A 20,700-nucleotide genomic window follows, 5' to 3' on the forward strand; every position below is an offset into this window, starting at 1 on the left:
ATTAATCCCCGTCGACAATTTAAACGTCTCTCAGCCCGGGATGCATGCACAACGCTGCGTGAAGGATCACCGATCTCGTAATGCGGACATCTTCCATTCCCATTCTTTCCGCGGCCGGTCGCTTTTATCTTCGTATCGGGATCGTGCCTCGACGGAACGTGATAAAGCACGTTTCGCGCGAGGAAGGGTTCTTTGTCTGACGCGAGCAATGCATTATTTGTACGTCTATCGGTCTTCGGCTGTGACGAGATCTCCGTTCGTTCGACGGATCGGCGATAAACCTAAATCCTCTTACCAAAGTCTCGTCCCAACCGCAGCAAAGGAGAGCGCGCATTTAACCGTCGGTCAATGGCGATGCCATGTAGAAGCATCGGCATCTCGAATTAACGTGAGGCTTTTAGTAAATCGAACGGCTTGAATACGGCGTTATTGCTCCTGCTTCCCTGCAGCCGGCGAATTCTATCTCAACGAGTCTATTTTGACGATACATGCAAAACGTACGTTCCATAAAGTTCGATATCGATACCGAGCGCTCGAAAGCCAGAAACATGAGGGCTCAGTTACGAAAAACAAAATACGATTTATCTTGTTACACACACACTCCTATTTGCTTTGTACATTTTAGTCTGGATAAACACGTATATTCTTTGTCTCCTAAACAAATAGATGTTTTTCTACTTTAAACATTTGCCCCAAAACGAGTCTCCGTTGTTCACGTAAAATTGATCACAACTCGGCCTACGGCCGCATGGCAAAGTGAAACAATGTTTCATTTGTTGCCGAAAAGTGGAACGAAGAATTTTTGACGATGAGATGGAATCCCGAATCGTGCACGTGGCGGACGGGATTCAGGTCGGAGGATAGATGATTAGATTTCACGTAAGAAAACATTCGTTCCCGAGCGAGGTGAGTTTCTTCCACTTCCAGGTGTAGCAGTTAGTTTCCCGAGGACGGCATTAGGAAGATTAAAGGACAATTCGGCCCTCATTGCGAAGGGATTAAAATCACTCTCAAAGCTTTACAAGCATCCTACTGTCGCTGTTCCAGGCCAGTTCTTCTTTATCTATATCTTGTGGACGTGGTGGATGCAGCACCTAGGCAACATCCACGATCGCGCGGCGCTGACGAGCGAATTAACATAATCCTGCTGCTCTCGCTCGTGAAATCGACGGGTACAAATCGGCACGCGCGTCGGATTTCGGAACGGGAGCAAAAAGACGATTAGTTTGCTCGTCCGCCCGGCCCGGTAATGACCATTTCGGAATGATCACTCTTGAATGGTCCGAGTAGGATCGAGTGATTTAAAAGATAGATTAAGCTTCCTGTTAAGTTTTAGCATTTTACTGATTTAGGTTTGCTTGATTTATTCCAACAATTAAGATCGAAGAATCTTGCACCGTTTATTGAAGATTGAACTCTGAAGCAGAAAAGTTAATATCGCGTATAATTACTAAAGATTCTTTTAATTCATATTTCCTGATTAGTTGAATTAAAATATTAGACGAAATATGAGAAATCTTCAGTAATTATTAAAATAGGTATTGCAAACAGTTTTAGAAAGAACATACAAGCCACTTCCGATACTGAAGATTAACTATGTTAACAAACATTTATCGAAACACGAGACTATATGAAAAGAGAGGGGTGGGAGATGTAAAAATAATGAATAAAAAAATATACACGTGTGCAATAATAATATCAACCTCTACTTTGACACTGTTTCAAAGCGGAGCCGATCGAAGCTGATCAGTCTTGCTTGTCACGTGTGTTTCACGGAAATGCGCGAACCAGAGAGCTCGGTCTAAACGAGTCGCCAACAAGAATTCAATAAACCGAAAACTATAAATGTCCCGGGCGCCGAGTCGTAAAAAACAGAATATCCTATTAACCACGCTGATAACCGATATCAGAGATACCCCAACTTTTCTCGCAGCTTTATCGGCGACCGTTACGTTGCGCGACTGAGTAAGTTTATGGCGAGTAAGAACCCCGAAGGGTTCCCGGGAACCCGTCGCCCATGATCGCGTGCCAAAGTTAACACAGGTCGTTTCACATTTGCCGGCTCATCCGCGGGTCGAGATCCGGCAGATTTCGAGCAAATCGAGCTGAGGCTCGATTCCCAACTTGCAAATCAGACCTGTCATCCGAGAAATAAGAATTGAAGGCGGACGCGCGCTCACGTATCGGATCGAGAATATAAATCCCTGGATAAGAAGAAGGTAGGAGTACGGCATGCAATGTAGATACTCTTACGCTATCGAATGCTCTCTAATCTTGAATAAGGAAAGACCAAGGCAAGAGGGAACGAGCAAGAGAAGAAGGGAAGCGTCTCTCGAAGGAGAGAGAGAGAGGGAGCGAAGTTATAGCTGGTGGACACCAGACATACTGACACACTCGAGTGAAACCGACGGGGAAAAGCCCCAAGAGAATGGAAACATATCACTTCCCTGACGAGAGAGAGAGAATTTCGACCTGTGTAATACTGAGAAAATAGCAAGAAAAATAAAGAGAGGTGCATATATATAGGTTCTTTTAGGATATATTCTAGAAGCATCACATTAATATATATTACATTAATATATATTACATTAATATATATTATATTAATATATATTACATTAATATATATTACATTAATATATATTATATTAATATATATTACATTAATATATATTACATTAATATATATTATATTAATATATATTACATTAAGTAATATATACATACTCGAGGAAAGAGAAAAAAGAAAGAGAAGAGATATATTATAATATAGAGATACAGTAGGACCTCGTTAACTCGAACCTCTATAACTCGAAAACCTCTATAAGTTAGAGATTTAATCTATTCCCTTCCGTTGCGAGGCAAAAACCTCCATAATTCGAAAAAAAATAGAACTTAACTCGAAGTTTTTGCAAGGATCCGTCGCCTCATTTGACCTCTATAACTCGAATTTTAAGAAACCCGACCTCTACAAGTCGAAGATTGCCTCTGTAATTCGAAGTTTTATACGATAACTTCTGTAACTCGAAGCGATATGAAGATTGCCTTCATGTTTAAATAACCATAGTCTACATAATAATGTGACTATTAAAATACGTATAAGTATTAAAATACATAATAAGTAAAACTTATGTAAGTTAAGAAAAGTCCTGCATGCCTCTATAAGTTAAATTTTTAATTGTTTGAGCCACTACAATTCGAAAATCCTTAATTAGTTTACTCATTTTGTAGAAAACCTCTGTAATTCAAAATATATTTTATTTAATCTCTTTAACTCGAAACTTTCAATAAGTCGAAAGCCTCCATAACTCGAAGAATTTTGCTTTTCCCTTGCGATTTGAGTTAGCGAGGTCCTACTGTATATTACATTTTTATAGAATTAATAATAAAAAGTACTAAAAATAAGAAAACGATGTATTGTGCTCAATATGCTCTGATATACATATAGCTGAATATCTTGCATATTTTATTCATTTTCCATCATTATTTATGAATTTGCAATATTACCACATTCATCATTACTTACAACTTTTATAAAAAATCTAAATGTCAGGCACGTTTTAAGGGTTATTTTTTTAAAATCAGGGACGACCATACATAAAGGTTTAGGATTACCCGCTTTCACGTCACTTGCGCACAAAAAAGAAGGAAAAAGTAAAGCGCGCGTTAATGTCACGACGCTCGTTAGCGGTTTTGAGGTAGAGGGTGAAATTACAGTCGACGAGATGAACAGGCGCGATCAAGGTTCGCGCTGCAGGAGGACTCCGGCAGGGATGAAGAGAGAGCCGCGGAATTAGATATTATTTAGCCGTAGGATCGCTCGCTAGCTGGCTTTGATACATTACCGAGCGATAATCCTATCTGTGAGCAAAGCCGGGACAGAACGACGCAGCCAGAACAACTGGATGCTATGTCGAGTCGGTCACACCCACAATATGCATTCAGTTACCTACTTGAGCCACAAGATCGAGTTATATTCGAAGTACTTATGCAGCTCAGGGCAAGAAAGCGCGCGGATTGTACACTACTGTTCGATACGAATCTAAGATAGAGCCAAGAATTGGAAATGAAGACGTTCTGGCGGCTACGTAGATTGTAAAATTCATGTATTTCCGTTGTCGCGTTATACACATGACGCTAGAAAGTGATAAAGACAACTGCGAGCGCGCGATTGCTCGTTTCGTTCTTGAAAGGACGAGCCACGGCTGCATGCAACACTGCAGCTCAATAAACGATGATATGCAATATTTTACGTTTCCATGATCAGAATGAAAAGCATGCGAGATGCATTGCATGTTACCATCCGTGTCAAAACACCGTAAAAGAATATAAGTTTGCAACTATACGTTCCTCTGATATCTGCTCGAGTGCGTTCTGATATCCGTTGTGTGGGTCGATGGAACATTAAAAATATATTATTTTATTTGAGAAAAATTGTATTATTATATTTTAATTTAAATATAATAGTTTACACGCGTATACATTACAAAGCTGTGATTACCTATTTATATAATCATTACAAATTTATGTATTACAACTTCTTAAAATTGACATATTAATTTAATGTTCTCTTGACCGTGAAATATAGACTTGTGTAATTCTCAAATTGTGTTACATCGCTGCACCGCAGCCTGCTTTCAGCCTGCGCAGAAACCAAATGCAATTTACTGATCCCTTACTTCCCGCCGTTTGCATATCTCTCTTGAATAGGGCATCATCGGCGATACATAAAAAGATTTCCTCGTATCCCGTCTCACAACTGCGTCTCAAAGCCAAGCAAAAGACGCGCGCACATATTGCTTCTGGGCCACAATGCAACTCGAATTGATTCCGGCCCCTGACTCCTCCTTTGGAAAATAGACCGTCGAGACCTGCAGCTCGCAAGCTCGTGACCAACTGAAAAAAAAGCAGGAGGAGAGAAAAAACTGCCAGAGTTCTCGATACATACCGAGGCAATGCGCGGGAGCGCCCCGGGGCCGCACCTGGTAAAATTGCATACGGAATTTCAATATAGCGCATATCATATTTCAACCTTAAAACGCCGCCAGCACTGTCTGGGTATTACTTTGAGGCTCCCATGAATGCCGACTTCGTCCGTCGATTATAGAGATTCCGGCTGCAGTAAGGTACATGGCCAGGTGAGGCACGGAAGAGCGGACAGAGGGATACGAACCCTCTGCCATCCCCCAGCCTGAGTTAATCCTGTTGCCTGACCGGGGCAACCTGCAGAGGACATTAGACGGTTTTCGCTCGGAATAAATGATCAAAAGGTAGCTTCCCAAATTAAAGCTGTCACTCGCCTAGTAGAGACTTTGCATCCATTTGCTCGCTCTGCTTCTGCGACCGGATGCTACGCTTTTACAAAGCGAAATCAAATTCTCAGGAAGGTCAGGTATACGACGCAATTAATACGCGTTCTCCCTGCGTCCTCAACTTTTTGTCAAACCCTGGAAATGATTCTGGCTTGGTGAAAATTTAGTGGAGGAAAGAGAATTATTGCTCCACGGATTCAAGTTTGACTCTAAAATAAATCATGGAAATTTATTACGTGATTATTTTATTTTATTTTAATGTTGGTGCATACAATACTTCTTGAATTCTTTTCAACGTTAATTTCAAATTATTTATGTAATGAAAATAAATGTTTTATCAAATAATTTGGAACCATTAAAATGTCGTCATAAAAGAAAAGTATTTAATGTTGAATATAAAAATAATAGTAAACTGATAATGCTAATATATTTATTTTTCATGAATATGAATATGAAGAAATCAACAGAGCTTTATAAATGTTTTCTAATTACTACTAATTAATAAGATATACGCTAAAAGTGTAATTGAAAAAGATTCTCTCGTAATAAATTTATTATTTTTCAAGAAAATGTAAAAAATGTGATTATTAATAGCGATATTGGATTGGTCAGTCGGTTATTCTTTCAAAGTACGTTCTTTTTTTCGTCATATACATCGGAAAAAGGAAAATTATCGCGGTTTAAATCGAAGTCGAGAAAGACAAGAGAAATTAATGCTAGTTCGTTAGGAGGGCTTGTGCTCACGTCGCAGAATTTAATTACTGGTATGAGTGAAAATAAATGGCGACCACGAGAAATGCTGATTTAACGAGGAGGTACAAGCATATCGCTATCGGAACACACTCGCGACATTCGCCGTTGGACGGAACGATCTTTCGAGTAATTTTCAGTTTCCAGCAATTTTCCAGGAACGGGGAGGATGATGGTCGAAATATTTTTTCTCTATTAATGAAAGATATCATAAACGAGTTCCGTGAAGTAATCTTCCGCCAAGTGCTCGGCGAGGCGCTGAGACAATTTTCTCTCGAAGTTTCTCCGCTTGCACTTATCCAGGGCAGCGCTCTCTTTCTCTCTCCCTTCATGAGCAAAAAATTCTCATTATGACTTATCCACGATTGACTGCTGGGAATCACATCCACGACGGAGATAACGAGACCGCAACGAAATCGACAAGGCAATCGCGGCGAGGATGTAATTGAAGGGGATGAAACCCGCGAATCTCCGCAGATCTCAAGATTCGCAGACAGCAAGATCGTTTTTTCGCCGCGGAGAACAAGTGAATGAAGTAGTATGAACGGACCGGAAATGAATGCGGGTGCAAGAGAGACGAGGAGTTCGCGACATTCGCTTTCGAGTTGGTGACTCGGCACGGTGATTTATCGTTCGGAAAGGATGAGGAGGAGAAGGGAAACCGTCGCGAAGGGAAACGCGATGTAACGCGGACAAAGTCGGCCATGGCGATGGTAACGAAAAAACATTTATTCGCCAAATTAAATTGCGAGTGAATGGGAGGGATTGATCGGGAGTTATGCATCGCGCGTTGGTGGAAGATCCAGGCGGATGTTCGTGTGATACCTCCTCGTTTATCACGGTGGAGAATTGGTGAGTCCGGGAGACGCGCCTGCACGCGGTGTTGCATTCCGCGATTAAGTCCGCGTGATTAATCGATAAAGGGCTTCATGTGATACGGACGGCAACGGTGTTGTCGATGTGCAAAACGGCCTGAACCGCGTTAGTTGACGGTAACATGATCGATATATTATGATGGGACAGGTCATTCCGTTTCGTTCAGCTTAACATCACAGTGCGCTGCTCTCGGCGTTTACGTCATGCTTATCTTGCTCGCGTATCAGCGTGTTACGCTCGCATCTACATATGCATTATCATAACAGAAGCATGCTGGCTAATTAATCGATGCACGTAACCGTGCTACCTACCTATCTCCCAATTTCAGTTTGCGTAATTTCCATATTTATGCTAGGATATATGCGAAACGTATATTATGCACAAAAACAATTATCCTGTGACGCCTCAAAAGAAGTGCCATAATATTCCTGCAGTCTGTTAAAAAACGTTCTATGAATAAAATTATTAATATATAACAATATAAGGAGTGGTACTCTTTGAAGGATGCTATTTATGTACAAGAAAATGTTTTAAAACTGTCTTAACTTTCGAGTCGCCAAAAATTCTTCTCGTATATTTCTGTTTTATCTAAAAGGAACCTATGTATAACATTTGAGCTAACTCGGAACATGGAAGTTTTCAGAAGTTTCGCCAAATTTCCTCTCTCGACTTAAGAGAAATAAATGTTATGTACGTTAACAATAACTCTCACTGACCGCGTTATATAATCCGTGTTCTGGTACGTTACAGTGTGCCATTTATTGCGGGGTGGCGTGGCGGCGATTTTTGGACCGCAGAACGCGCAAACGGCGTCTCACGTGCAGAGCATTTGTGACACCATGGAAATTCCGCATTTGGAGACTCGCTGGGACTGGCGGCAGAGACGGCAGAGCTGCCTCGTCAACCTCTACCCTCATCCCACCACTTTATCCAAGGTATGTACACAAACTTCAGGAATAATAGCCTCATTAAAGCGGCACCCGCCGCGGAAAATCTGCCTTCGCGGCCTTCCCCATCGTTCTACGGATTTCTTGCCTTTCGTGGCTGTTTCGGCTCACGAGCTTTCATCGCCGAACAAATATCGCTCTTTAGATCGTAGGATTAACGGCCGACGCTATTAGGGTAGTTTGAACACTTTACCCTTCAGCATTTTACGCTGTAACTGCAATTGAGACTGAGGGAAAAACCTGTGATATTGAAAGAAAGAACCATCCATGAAAACATGTGCTTTCACATATATATTATTATTATATATCTATTTCAACTTATTTAATTCAACAATTTAATAAAAAACATGTAGATTTATACGTGACGTGTATTTCATTTAATTCAATCCAACAACATTATCGTGAATTAATAGAAATTTAATATCAATAATATCAATTTCCACATTTATTTTTTTTAAATCAAGTCTTATTTGTTAAACACACGTGGACACGTATAGCCGTTCCGATTTCCTCTCTGCTCGCGGTTTCATCAAGAGGCAGCGCGCGAGATTGCTTCTGCGGCTAACGCTCATTCCCAAGTTACACTGGTTGCATCTATGCTCATCACTTGCTGTGCCTACAGTATGGCAGGTTTGAACTTAACGCAAAAGAACTGAAACTTTCTAAATTTCTCTTAATAAACCGGAAGTTTCGAGGAAAAGTGCAGCTGAAAGCTTCGCTCGCGAACTTTGTGTAGCTATCGCAGGCTTTCGGGTTAACGAGAGAGTTCTTTCTCTTTCTCTTTACCTTCTCTCCTACTCTCTCTTTCTCTCCCCCTGTCTCGCACACTCACCCTCTTGCTGTTCCTTGCATGAATCCTCACAAGTCCTTTCCTTCCCCAATATTTGCCGCTCGTGAATACTTGCATCCTGCGACACTATGTTCTCCTTCTCTCTCTCTTTCTCTCGTTCATTTGCGCGTCTTCTCTCAATATTTGTCACTCGATTTGCCCTTTGTTTCCCAAAAGCACTCCGTTTATTTCCTACATAAGATGTGATAAATCCTACTCATTATTGAGTTTCTTCTTCAAGCTCGGGATTTGCTCGGGAGTGGAACAAACGGAAAATAAATACCCGCGCCTGAAGCATTTAAGTCTCAAGTTAGAGAGCACTTATGAGAAGATCGATAAATTCATCATTGCGGGGAAACAAAAGACGCAAAGATATATGAAGAAAAGTATGAAGAGTACCCGCGAGAATGAAATTTATGTCTGATGTATTAGAAGACAATCGCGCTTTATTATTATTTATTTGCTTGCTATTATTATTTATTTATCTTGAAAACACATTCTACGATAGAGACATATTTGCAAAGAAATCCACTTTTGATATTGCCAAACTATGTTTCAAGTATTATTATTATTATTATTATTCCAATTTATTTTCGAATTTAAGTTGCACGAAAATGGAATCCTAAAAAGTAGAATGTGTAAACAGAATTTGTTTACGGGAAAACGGATTTCTCAGATCTTTATGGATTTTGTATGAAATATTGATGGCTAGATAATAAATTTACGGTTGCGTACATCGGCTTTGACATCACCGATCAAAGGGTTTTCAGCGTTGGTGCACAGAGGACACAATTTAAAAGCGATCGCATACCTCGAGCTGTCTCACCTCTTTTTCTCCTTTCTCTTCCTCTCTTTTCAGTCAGAGTAAGAATTTCAATTAGAACCCACTCATGTGTCGCGTCACTGAACTTCGAACGTTCGTTAAAAATCACGAATTTCAATATCGGTACTCCAGTATTGCAAAATGTTCCGATAAACTCGCGATTCTTCGACATAAGCTCTAATTAACGTACATTAACGCATACATATCCGATCCTATTATTCAGATTATATAACTTGCATATATTTGCAAAATATTGAAACATAAAAATGTCACAGTAAAAATATGAAAGCAGATATAAATGTTAAGTAACGTAAATTGGCACATTTATTAAAATACCATATTATTTCGTAATATTGTTTATTTCTCTAGTATTATTTCTTTCGAAAATACAGTTTAAAACTCCTTTTATAACTTATTGTCGACAGAAGATAAATCTATATTTATAAAAATATAAAAAGGAGAATTAATAAATTTATAATAAATAATAATAATAATAATGTATAATTTATAATTTATAATATTTATATTTCTTTATTTATTTATTATAGAGATTTTATGCGGCATATTAGAATCATTTATATATTTGTGCTTACGCAACAACGATAGGAAAGAAGACGCATCTAGGATCCCTGTAATAGATTTGTATATTAAAGTTCATTCCTCAACTTGTCCATGCTGTAAATTCAATTCGGTGTTCAATGTTCACTCACAATGAAACGTGAGCGCGCGGGTGGTTAGACGATACTCAACAGAAGCTGAGGGAACGTTTAATAAGCTTTCGCGTTCTGAAGGTGATAAACATCAGGTTACCTCAGTGTGTCTCAGGTTTCCGTTGTGAATCTGGTAAACTGGGAGGGAAATAGCTTACGTCATCAGTTATTTCACGGTGTTGGGGCGGGGTTGGTTTCTCTCGCGCCCAAGTTCTTTTCCTCGGCGGAGTCCCTGCTATTTCCAACGGCGAAAATGCAAAATTCACTAGAAGAGCAGCAGCGTTCCTGATTAGAGTACTCGACGGGGGAAAAGGAAAATCGAAAAAAGACAGCGAGGGTGGGAGGAGGAACGCTGGCGTCGATTCTGTCAAACGAGCGACAACCTCATTCAGTCAACTCGACGACGGAAATATTTTACTTTCCGGTACCATCTTACGCGCGGTTCAAAGGAACCGAAGGCGATTGGAAGGAGCGGACGGAAAAATAGAGCAAAAAGATAGTAAAGCCGTCACAGTGAGTCTCTTTGATTCGCATTGGGCGAACTGTGGAGATAACTTTAATACCCTTCGCACCGCGACTTTCCGCGTAACGGTAACAAATTACTATCGCAAACGGCACATTATTCTGAATAATGGCAGAGTGAAAAGAACAACTTCAATCTGCAAGGAATATCAAAATGAAATGAATACGTTAAAAGTTCTTTCGAGTTTTGTGAATCATTATAAATCATATTTTCATTAATTTTATACATACTTTTAAAAATATTTGAAATATGATATTTGCTCAAATAAATATTATATAAAATTAAAGCAAAAGTCTTGATTTTTAATTATACAAATTACTTTCAATATGCTCTGAAGGGAAATATTAATTATTATTTTGTTTGGAACAATTAATTAAATTAAGAAATAATATATAAAGCAAATTATTTGAATATTATATAAATTAAGATCGTTTTACCAATATTACTTTTGCGATAAAAATATTACGATAAAAATACGAGAATAATGTAAATAATACAATATTTAAAATGTTACAGTACTTTTTGTTTCAAACTTTAGATATTAAATGTTTAAATCTACAAGAAATAACATAAGATAATATTTCTGCACAAACAGGAAACGATCCCTAAATTCTATTGTGAAAACAATGATACGTCCGCTTTGTCACACGTTCGAACTATCTTTAATCGGAAGGTTCCAATTATCACGTTCAGGCACGAAGACAGATCTATCTGATCTCGCTTTGAACTTTGGGATAGCTCGTATCGTCGACGTCGAAATCGAATTGCCAGATATTTCGATTCGCATTCCTGTGCGAACATAGGCATCTCCTTCCGGTCTTCGATCCACGCGAAAGAAAATAACTCTTTGTAGGCGATCAAAAGAAAGCACCTTGCAAACCGATCGATCGACGATTTTTTTCTTAATATTTATCTTAACGTTAATAAAGAAACGAGAGATATCTTATGTATGTGTAATGTTGAACAGTTAACAGAACTTTGCATGTTACATGCATCAATTTAAAGAAACTAAAGTTATCTTGATTAAACACATGTTATAATTTATAATGAATCATGAACACGAAGTCACATAAATGTTGATTAAACACATATATCTCAGCTTCTATTTCGTTGATTGTTACTGCCGATCATTATAATGATCAAAGATATATTCTGTTTATTACAGGATACATACGCAGCAATTACTAGTTGCTCAGTATAAGCCTCTTAATTAAGTTACCTCTAATGAACGTGCAGATATACGTAATAAACGTTACAGCATTTCCTCGCTCAGTAATGACGCACATTAAACGCATATTTTTACCAAAAACTTTCCTACAGTGAAAGTGACTTTTTATGCTGAAAGAATAAATTCTAATTGCTAAAACTGTTCAAATAGCAAAGTGAATCATGAACAATACCTATTCGATTCTGCTGCTGAGGCCTGATTAAACAGACACACGCTTCTCGCAATTCGCAACAACCCTTGCGTGTCTATCGCTTTTCTCGCGCTTTTCTTTCGTCTTTCAGGCGCCTATACGAGAAGCCAAGAATTCGTGCGATGTACCGTGAACGATCGTTTATTTCTAGGGGATGATTACTAATCAACCGACATTCAGGAGAACTATACGCGGACTCCGAAACCACGTACAGTCGATGCGATTGAAAGCCGATTGCACTCTTTCCCCCGTTCTTCCTCATCCCGACGATTAGCTATTTACTTCCGTTTCCTTTTTCGCACGGTTTGTTCGCGCTCGTTTGGCGATCGCTCTTAGCGCCGACCGCATCTCCTTTACTCTCTTCCGCATTTTCCCTTCTGCCACGATAGAAAGCGTATCGCGAGTAAATGAATTGCATTCCCGTGCATTCGTCTCTGACGCGGCGATGAGCGCTTTCCTCCGCCGGGGGTGGTACCGGATAACGATCGAGCTCGCGAACTCGGGCTAATCAGTTCGCGTGAACGGACTGCTCTTAATTTCTCTCAGAATATCGAATTCTTCCGAGTTGTCGAGCAACGATTTAGTCTCATATAGTCGTAATGCTGCAAACGGTAAATTATATTTTAATTAGAAAGTGTACATCCGTTGATAACGTTGATTTCATTGACTTGGTATGTAATCTTTCGTGTTTTACAAATTAAATTTAATTAAATGAGATTAATTAAATTAAATTGAATTACTTAAATTTAATGTTGTTTTCTAGTAACAGTATAATAATGTTAATATTTTTCTTATTTCTTTATCATTCTTATATTATCGTTTTATAAGTCATAATCAATATGAATTGAGCGTACTGTCATTCCGAAATCAGAAAACAAGAGTACTTATTATCACTTACTCATTTTTTCTGCGGAGATGGCAGAATCAATCTTCGACGGAACTCATCCGCTGTATATTACGGACATTATTTCTGGAGAAAAAGAGAGAGAGAGAGAGAGCAAGCGCGAAACGATGCGCTTTATTGAGGAGACGACCGGGAAGGTCGATCGTCAAGAAATGTAGACGCAATATCGTACATGGCGGCGAACGGACGTAGAATATGGTACCGTCGAATAAAGTGGCCATGTTACGTCGGAAGTGAATAACTCCGCTGCGTCTAGCCACGTCAGACGTAATCTCATTTCGCGTTCAAGGAGGGAACGAGTGTAATCGGAGGAAAGAGAGAGAGAGAGAGAGAGAGGAGAGAGAGCAGCAACTGGCACGTTGGAGGATTATCCCTATTCGTGGCGGACTAAGCCGCTTGTTGCCGCAAGTTTCATCGCTCGTAATCGACGTCTCACCTTCGCGATTTGCCGCCTCAGTCCACCCCAGTCTCGCGGCGATTTTAATGTCGACAGTGACACCCGGAATACGCCGACGCAAAGCGAGCAGGGAAGGCTTGCGCAATACTGAGAATGCATTATTTACGAATGCATTAGACGGAATTCTATTAAAAGCGAATTAAGAACGCCGGGGTTTCTTCCAATTTCACTTCTCTGTCTCCCTCTCTCTCTCTCCCTCTCTTTCTCTTTCTCTTCCTTAATGCATTTCGAAAACTTTGCTCTCGAGTCGAGACGCTGCGCAGACGCAAGAGCCCCGTCGCGGAAAATGCAAAGTGCATTTATCGCGAGTAATAGACACTTCTCAAATATCACTCAAGTCTAATATACCTCAAGTCTATGCATCCGCCATATGTAAGTGATTTATACAATTTTTCTACATCTATTTTAATCTTAATTCTAATCATATGCCCCACGCATATAGTTTTTTATCGTGAAATACGTCTGGTTAATATTGGATATTGAATTGTACAGGAAATATGTAGGAATTGATACTTTTGCTCTGAACCGAAATTTCCTAAAGATTCATTAGAAATTATACAAAAGTATAATGTCATTAATTAATTAACTGATCGCATCGGCGATCAAAATTGCTGCTACAGGTGCTCCGGATATTAATTATTTCAAAGCTTATTATGGCGATAGTAGTTTTACTCGTCGCCATTATACATATATACGCGGTAAGCTGCTCACATTATGAAATTTGAGCGAACGAAAATTCCAGCGAGTAACGCGGGCAAGCAAAAAGCCCGATGTAGCGTGATCGCACGAACTAGATTTTGTGTGCATACATTGTAAGCGAAATTTAATAGAAATTCGTTTGATGCACCACGAGTGCAATTAACTAATATCGGGGCAACGCGAGTGCGCGTTATTATCGGGACAATTTTGTTTCGGGCGTTTTCACCGTTTCATTACGGGCGATACACGCATCAACTCACAATTTCGCGATATAATGCAGTATTTCCAAATGTTAACAGTAGTAGTATCGATTGCAATTTTGTTTCGCAAACACGGATCGAACGCAATGCACGGCAATAACGCGGTGTACGAATTGCCCTAAAGGCACACGCAATCGCGTCAGTTATGACCAATTATGGTGATTTTAACAGTTTTATTTGTCACGCCGCGCATGTTTGTTGAAAGACAACTTAAAGATAAAATTAGTTGGTACACTACAGTACATGAATGTACATCTTACGCTTTTCTTGTCTCGTTTCATTCCATATTCTTTCAGTTGATCATACTGCACGATAATAGTACACTGAGAAAGATATATCTAATGTATAACAAACGAATATATCCGATTAAATTGTATTAAGACAAAAATGATGATCGGATCATTGGACATATCCGATGAAGGTAATCGGATACATCCATCATTTAATCGGTTTAATCAGAATTGTAAACAAAATTAACAATCGGAAACACTATTTAATCCGTTTATCCGATGGAAATTTTTCGCAGTGTACAAATATCAATATCGCACGTAGGAAAGAGTGTAATATAAGAAAGCAACAGATTTTGCCTCTTGTCGCAAGGAAACTTGCGGTTTTTCGAGGCAACGTTCGCGGTGAACTTAGACTTTCAGACTCGACCATGAGATAATAATCGAGAACCACCGAATCTACTAACTTGTTATTTCCGGGAAACCGACGAAACTCGAGCTCTGTGCACTCCAACGCAGGAAGCAACGATAAGAGCATGGATGTGTATAGCAGACGCGGTACTAAGCAGAAATTCGATTTCCTCTGAAACTTGATCTTGGATTTAATCACTTGGATCAATTTTCCCAGCCCATGTATGATAATGAATCTTTTTTCTCAATTTATGCCGGAAAGCTTTACGTTAAAAAATTATGATATTGAAATTAGTTAACGCTTTTGTTCGTAAAATGTTACTCTAGTGGATTATAATTACATTACAAAAGTTGAAATTTTATTTAATTAATAATCGAGAAAAAACGGTGACGCAATTGTTAAGATAGTGATTGCCGCTGCGTAATATTTGAGAAAGTCAATAATATTAACAACAATTTCCTAATATGCGAAATTTATCAGTAACAAATAACGAATGTAAATTCCGCGCAATTACACGGCTGTTAAAAGACATCGATTGACCATGCGTTTATCGCGTAACATTCAAAAAGTCACAGTGAGATAAAACGACCAGTTAGAGCATAATAATGCAAAACCGAAATTGAAAGCAGCTTCTCACGCTTCAAATTAACGTCAATATAGTGCGTTCGAATGAATTCAGCAATCAACATACATTTATAATGTATTATGGTAATCGACTGTGTGACAATTTATTCGATAAGCATAATAGCATGATTTAATGCACGGAATATTAGTTTATTATTCCATTCTGTGTTAAATATTACAATAGTGCAGAGAATACAATATACAATATAATGGACAATATATACATAGCAAAGCTTACCTCAAACACAACTAACATTTTTATAGTTTTCTAAATAACGTTTATTTTTAAAGTTTTAGAGTTATTGTCACAATTTGCATTTTGGAGATTTGACACGTGTTATTAAATGTTCCAGCTTTAAACAATATAATCAATTCAATTTTAAATATTCTTCTTTGTAGATAATTTTCCCGAATTAGAAATCTAAGACGAATTTTAAACTAAAACAATAAGATTTTATTACTTATCCATAGAAAGAAATCTGATACTCTCTGTAAACTCTGATAAAAGTCTCTGTAAACTTTTCATCACACTTAATGCAATCATTATTCGTAATTATTCGTAATTTGCACACTTTTGTTAAAGAATCTATCAATTGCAGAATATCCGTAAAATCTAATCTACCCTTTAATGGAGGTATGGCAATTTATGTGAAGTAAGAAATCTCTTCTTTCTAAAATTGTACAACATATTTGGCTTCTCATCCGTCCACGCAATTCAAAATGTGATATTCTCGATGCATTAAGTGCTCTATGGTGTCTGAATGCAGTTCCCCGTTGAAACGGGTTTCTTAGGATTTATTTTGAAATGAGAGCAAACGGAACTCTTGTGGAAAGCATCTTGTGAAGAGGGGGAGCAAAAGAAAGACTCGGTCGCACGGGCTCTACTCGGTCTCTAGCCGGCTAGAAAAATCATACCAACTCGGAACACGGACGTTTCTCCTTTTGGGATCTTGTTACAAGGAGTACGTCGGGAAGCGGTTCGTTAGCCGCGCTGTTGCGAGTAACTACTATTTTACGTAGACCTTGCACGCGTAAGAACTCAATGAGAGAGCTTCTTTATGCGCGCAAGAATTCGACGCAAAAGCGTAGTGCGTTTAAAAACTTTTGATTGAACCCGCGCATAAAACGCCACGTGAATCGGACGCCAAATCGGATGAACAAACTCATTTACGTTAAAAATTTAAACGTGAACCTATTAAGCGATGGGGACTAATGTTCCACGGACTTCTCAATTCTCTTTACGTTTATCCACGACTTGCTGTTATTCGAAAAGCTGCGCATACTTTGCGAAGGCTAAAACATACTTCTGACAAGAAACATGTATTTGGTTGTCAAAGAAAGTCACCAAAAAAAAGCATTTTATTTTATATAAGAGTCACTGATAAAATTAAGATCTCCAGGATGTAACATTTCACATGCAGCTATTCAATGTACAATGACATTATGTTTGCCACAGAAGTCGCGAACGTCCCTCGAATCGTGCTTAATCCGAATAAATCGAGGGCGTCGCGTTTTCTCAGTTCGGTGTAAAAATCCGCCTGAAAAATGCAATGGGGAGGATTTGCTTTGCGCTTTCAACGCTGCACCCGAGAGAAAATGCATCCGCGAACTCGCAGACCGACGCATCGCATCGCGACGGGGCGTTCATTATGGAAAGCAGAGCAGCATCGATCCTGGACGTATTCACGCGCTACGCGAGATAAAAGCATATGCACCCACACCTTATGCAATCACATGTATTCGCACTGCCGCTGCTTTTATAACGGCAGATTTTTCGATAAATTTTCTGTCGAGACTGCCATCGAACAATATCATAGATTAAGCCTCCCTTAGTTCTTGTTTAGAAAGTTTGCGCTAACCGAATCTAGTTAAACATTGCTTTTAAGACGATTTAAATATTCTCTATTCACGTTCTTGAAACTCACCTTGCTCGTATTGCTTAATTTTCATTTACGCAGATTTTAATCTTCAATATTAGGGCATTTTCTTCACATGTGTCAAATATATTTCATTCGACCTCGTAACAAATTTTAAGCAACTGTTTGTTTTACAGCGTTTTGCAAGCATTTTCATCAATCTATAAAATATGTTTCCAAACCAACATGCTTAATAGAATATCTTGCTGATAAAAGAGTTATATAGACACTTGCACTTTCTGAGGTCGGCAAATCGGTAAAAACCTTTGCAATAAAATAATAATTATTCAGATCAAGCAAAAGAGAGAGAGAGAGACGGAAAAAAAGACGTGTAACAGACGTAAATCGATCTGTATTACAATCATCATCGTGTGAAGCGTATACTCGGTTACAAAACATGTCCAAAATGACTTGTTACTGTCTTACCATTTGTGACGCGGATTTTTGGTACTTTTCTACATCTAAATGAGTCTCAACAACATCGCAAAATGTATGTCGTGACTGAATACTTTGTCGATCAACAAAAGAACTTTTATTTTATTTGCTACATATGTACGCGGCCATTTATATAGAAATGACTGCACTGATAGGACCAGGAGCGCTGATAATAGGATACTTGAAACATATCTGTGGAATGTTTAAAATTGCTAGGTAATAGAATAAATAAAGAAATATATATATAATAATTGTGATTGTGAGGGACAAAATCATTTTTTCTGTCTAGAATGAAACTTATGGCAAACAAATTATTTATAGTTACCGTATCGAGCATGCAATGTCAATTAACATGTTTGACAGGATTTATCTACGTGATAAAGCAGAGATTCATAAGGAAATAATTCGTGCTGTAGACATTCACTGTAAAGCTATGGAGTCAGTATTTCTTATTTATCTAATATTTAATATGTATATTACATTGAAAAAAGGTATTTTCGTTTTGAAGGTTCGCCAACTTTCTTATATCCAATTTTCAAGACACATTCGTCATGTCACAATTGTTTAACGTACTTTGTTTGAGCCTGAATCTTTATTGTGTAAGTTAGTTTATGTTTTTAATATATTTGTAATAAACAAGTGGACAATCACATTATCTGAAATTGTATACTATAAAGAGAGAAATAATTATTGAATTTATTTCGATTGTGATTTCTATCTCTGAAATAATAAAATTTTAAAAAAAGAATATTTGAAAAATATCTATAAAAAAGGGAATTATCTAAAATACGAAATATCTCTTTTATACATTCTGCTTTTTGTGTATTGTTGTAATATGTAATATATTTTAACAATGAGTGAGTAAAATAATTTCAAATGTATTTAAAAAATTAAATAATGTTGAAGGTTTTCCAAGCTGATTCGTTTAAAGACAATGTGGACGAATTTTTATACACTTTATGCTTGCAAATGGTATTTTTGTGTACTCGTTTGTAGCCAACTATGCCGGACAAGAAATTATTGATCACTATAATTATATATTTTCCGCTGCGTAAGGAACTTCGCTATGTTATTAATTGATTGCTGTGTTATTAATAAGCTAATACTAATATTACTAATATTAATAGGCTAATACTAATCCTAGCTCAAATAAAAGTAATGATAATTGTTTACATTAAGGAACACCTCGCAAACAATGAACTTGACCTTTACATATATTATAATATAACATAAGGTTCTGCCCTCTCCCTGCACTCTTACTATACAAAAACCTAGCTTACCACAACCCTAACCTCTAACCGAACCTTCTCGTTCTGCGAGAACAGTGGAAAACGTATGCAAATCTATTAAACTTCTTTGTTAATAATTTTTTAATAAATGACTGCCAGCTAAAACCTTTTGAAAGTCACTCAGAAGGGTGACCTCCATAATATTCGTCAAGATCAGAGTCATCGGCGAAGTATCCTCTAATGTAAATAATTACCAAAGTAAAATAAGTAGAAATAATTAGATGATACAATTGTAATATTAGTGATATACAGAGTGTCTCTAGAAAAAAAAGTCAATATTTTGAAACATGATGGTATCGCTAATCTTAAGCAAAAAATGATCATATAGATGCAATTCCGAACGATTTCCAAACCACAGTGCTGTTTGAATGTACAATCGCAAAATTACTAAGAAGAAAGAGATACGTACTGTTTCTAATATTTATTATTCAAGTATGATACATTTTCTACAGTTTATATTAAATAATTCCACCATCAACATCAAAGCATTTTTTAACTCTTGTGAGAACACGGTGTGAACAGAAGCCGTACACATACAAGATCTGCATACACTTGGGAAGAAAGACTGCTGCAATTTTAATAATATTTCTACAATGTAATTCACTACAGTCACACAGTAAATGCTTCATACAGACTCACGTGCTTCACACAATGACGCAGTGATAAATTATAATATTTCGGAAACCGTTTAGAATAGAACGCATGTTTAATAAACATTTTTGCTAAAAACAATCGATACCATCAATTCCTAGAATACTGGTTTTTCCTCTTGAGATACCCTGTAGATGTAATCACTATGTACAGTATGTATGTATCTTACAAATTTGTTAATAACATCTTACAATTAGAGCATCTCTGATGACCGATTTATTGACTAAGCTTCACTTCGTAGATACAACATTGAGTGGTATCTAGCGCCCATAAACATACAAAAGTTGATACTGTTTCTGCTGCAAAGAAGAAGCAAACCTTTCAGTCTTAAAATATTAATTTTTGTTCCATCCATGGAATGCTTCGCATCGGTAAAGATTGTATTTTATATTAATATACGCGTATACAGTATGTGGCACATGATCTGTTTAAAAAGTTCCGATACTGATTTTTCCTGAATGAAGTAGCGCCATATTTCGGAAACCTACTTTTAGTACTAATATTCAACTATTTATAAAATTTCTTTCACGTCGTGATCGGCAGTACGTTTTGTTTGTTTGAGTGCTGGAGTGATATAAGCGTTTTCGTGAAGATAGAGAATCGTTAGAAAACGATCCAAGATCGTTGTTCCTCCTTTG

General features: G+C 37.9%; 2 protein-coding genes across 3 annotated transcripts in view; both read left to right on the forward strand.

Moving 5' to 3' along the window:
• Positions 1 to 20,700, forward strand: part of LOC105280161 — a 386,539-nt gene that overhangs the window by 195,767 nt on the left and 170,072 nt on the right. The window contains exon 4 of the mRNA XM_026967845.1: positions 7,689 to 7,873. Coding sequence (XP_026823646.1) covers positions 7,689 to 7,873 — 185 coding nt within the window. The remainder of the gene's footprint in view (positions 1 to 7,688; positions 7,874 to 20,700) is intronic.
• On the forward strand, positions 18,104 to 20,345 carry LOC113561460. 2 transcript variants are annotated; one of them, XR_003406178.1, is made up of 5 exons: positions 18,104 to 18,338; positions 18,444 to 18,560; positions 18,631 to 18,721; positions 19,029 to 19,173; positions 20,304 to 20,345. XR_003406178.1 is itself a non-coding variant. In XM_026967844.1 (4 exons), the coding sequence occupies exons 1-4, from the start codon at positions 18,238 to 18,240 to the stop codon at positions 19,116 to 19,118; spliced, it is 399 nt and encodes a 132-aa protein (XP_026823645.1). In that variant the 5' UTR covers positions 18,104 to 18,237; the 3' UTR covers positions 19,119 to 19,373. The 2 variants fall into 2 exon arrangements, 1 of the variants encoding a protein (XP_026823645.1); XM_026967844.1 differs by lacking the exon at positions 20,304 to 20,345 and having other exon boundaries at positions 19,029 to 19,373.

Source organism: Ooceraea biroi, chromosome 2, assembly GCF_003672135.1.
Source record: "Ooceraea biroi isolate clonal line C1 chromosome 2, Obir_v5.4, whole genome shotgun sequence".
Classification (NCBI taxonomy): Eukaryota; Metazoa; Arthropoda; class Insecta; order Hymenoptera; family Formicidae; genus Ooceraea; species Ooceraea biroi.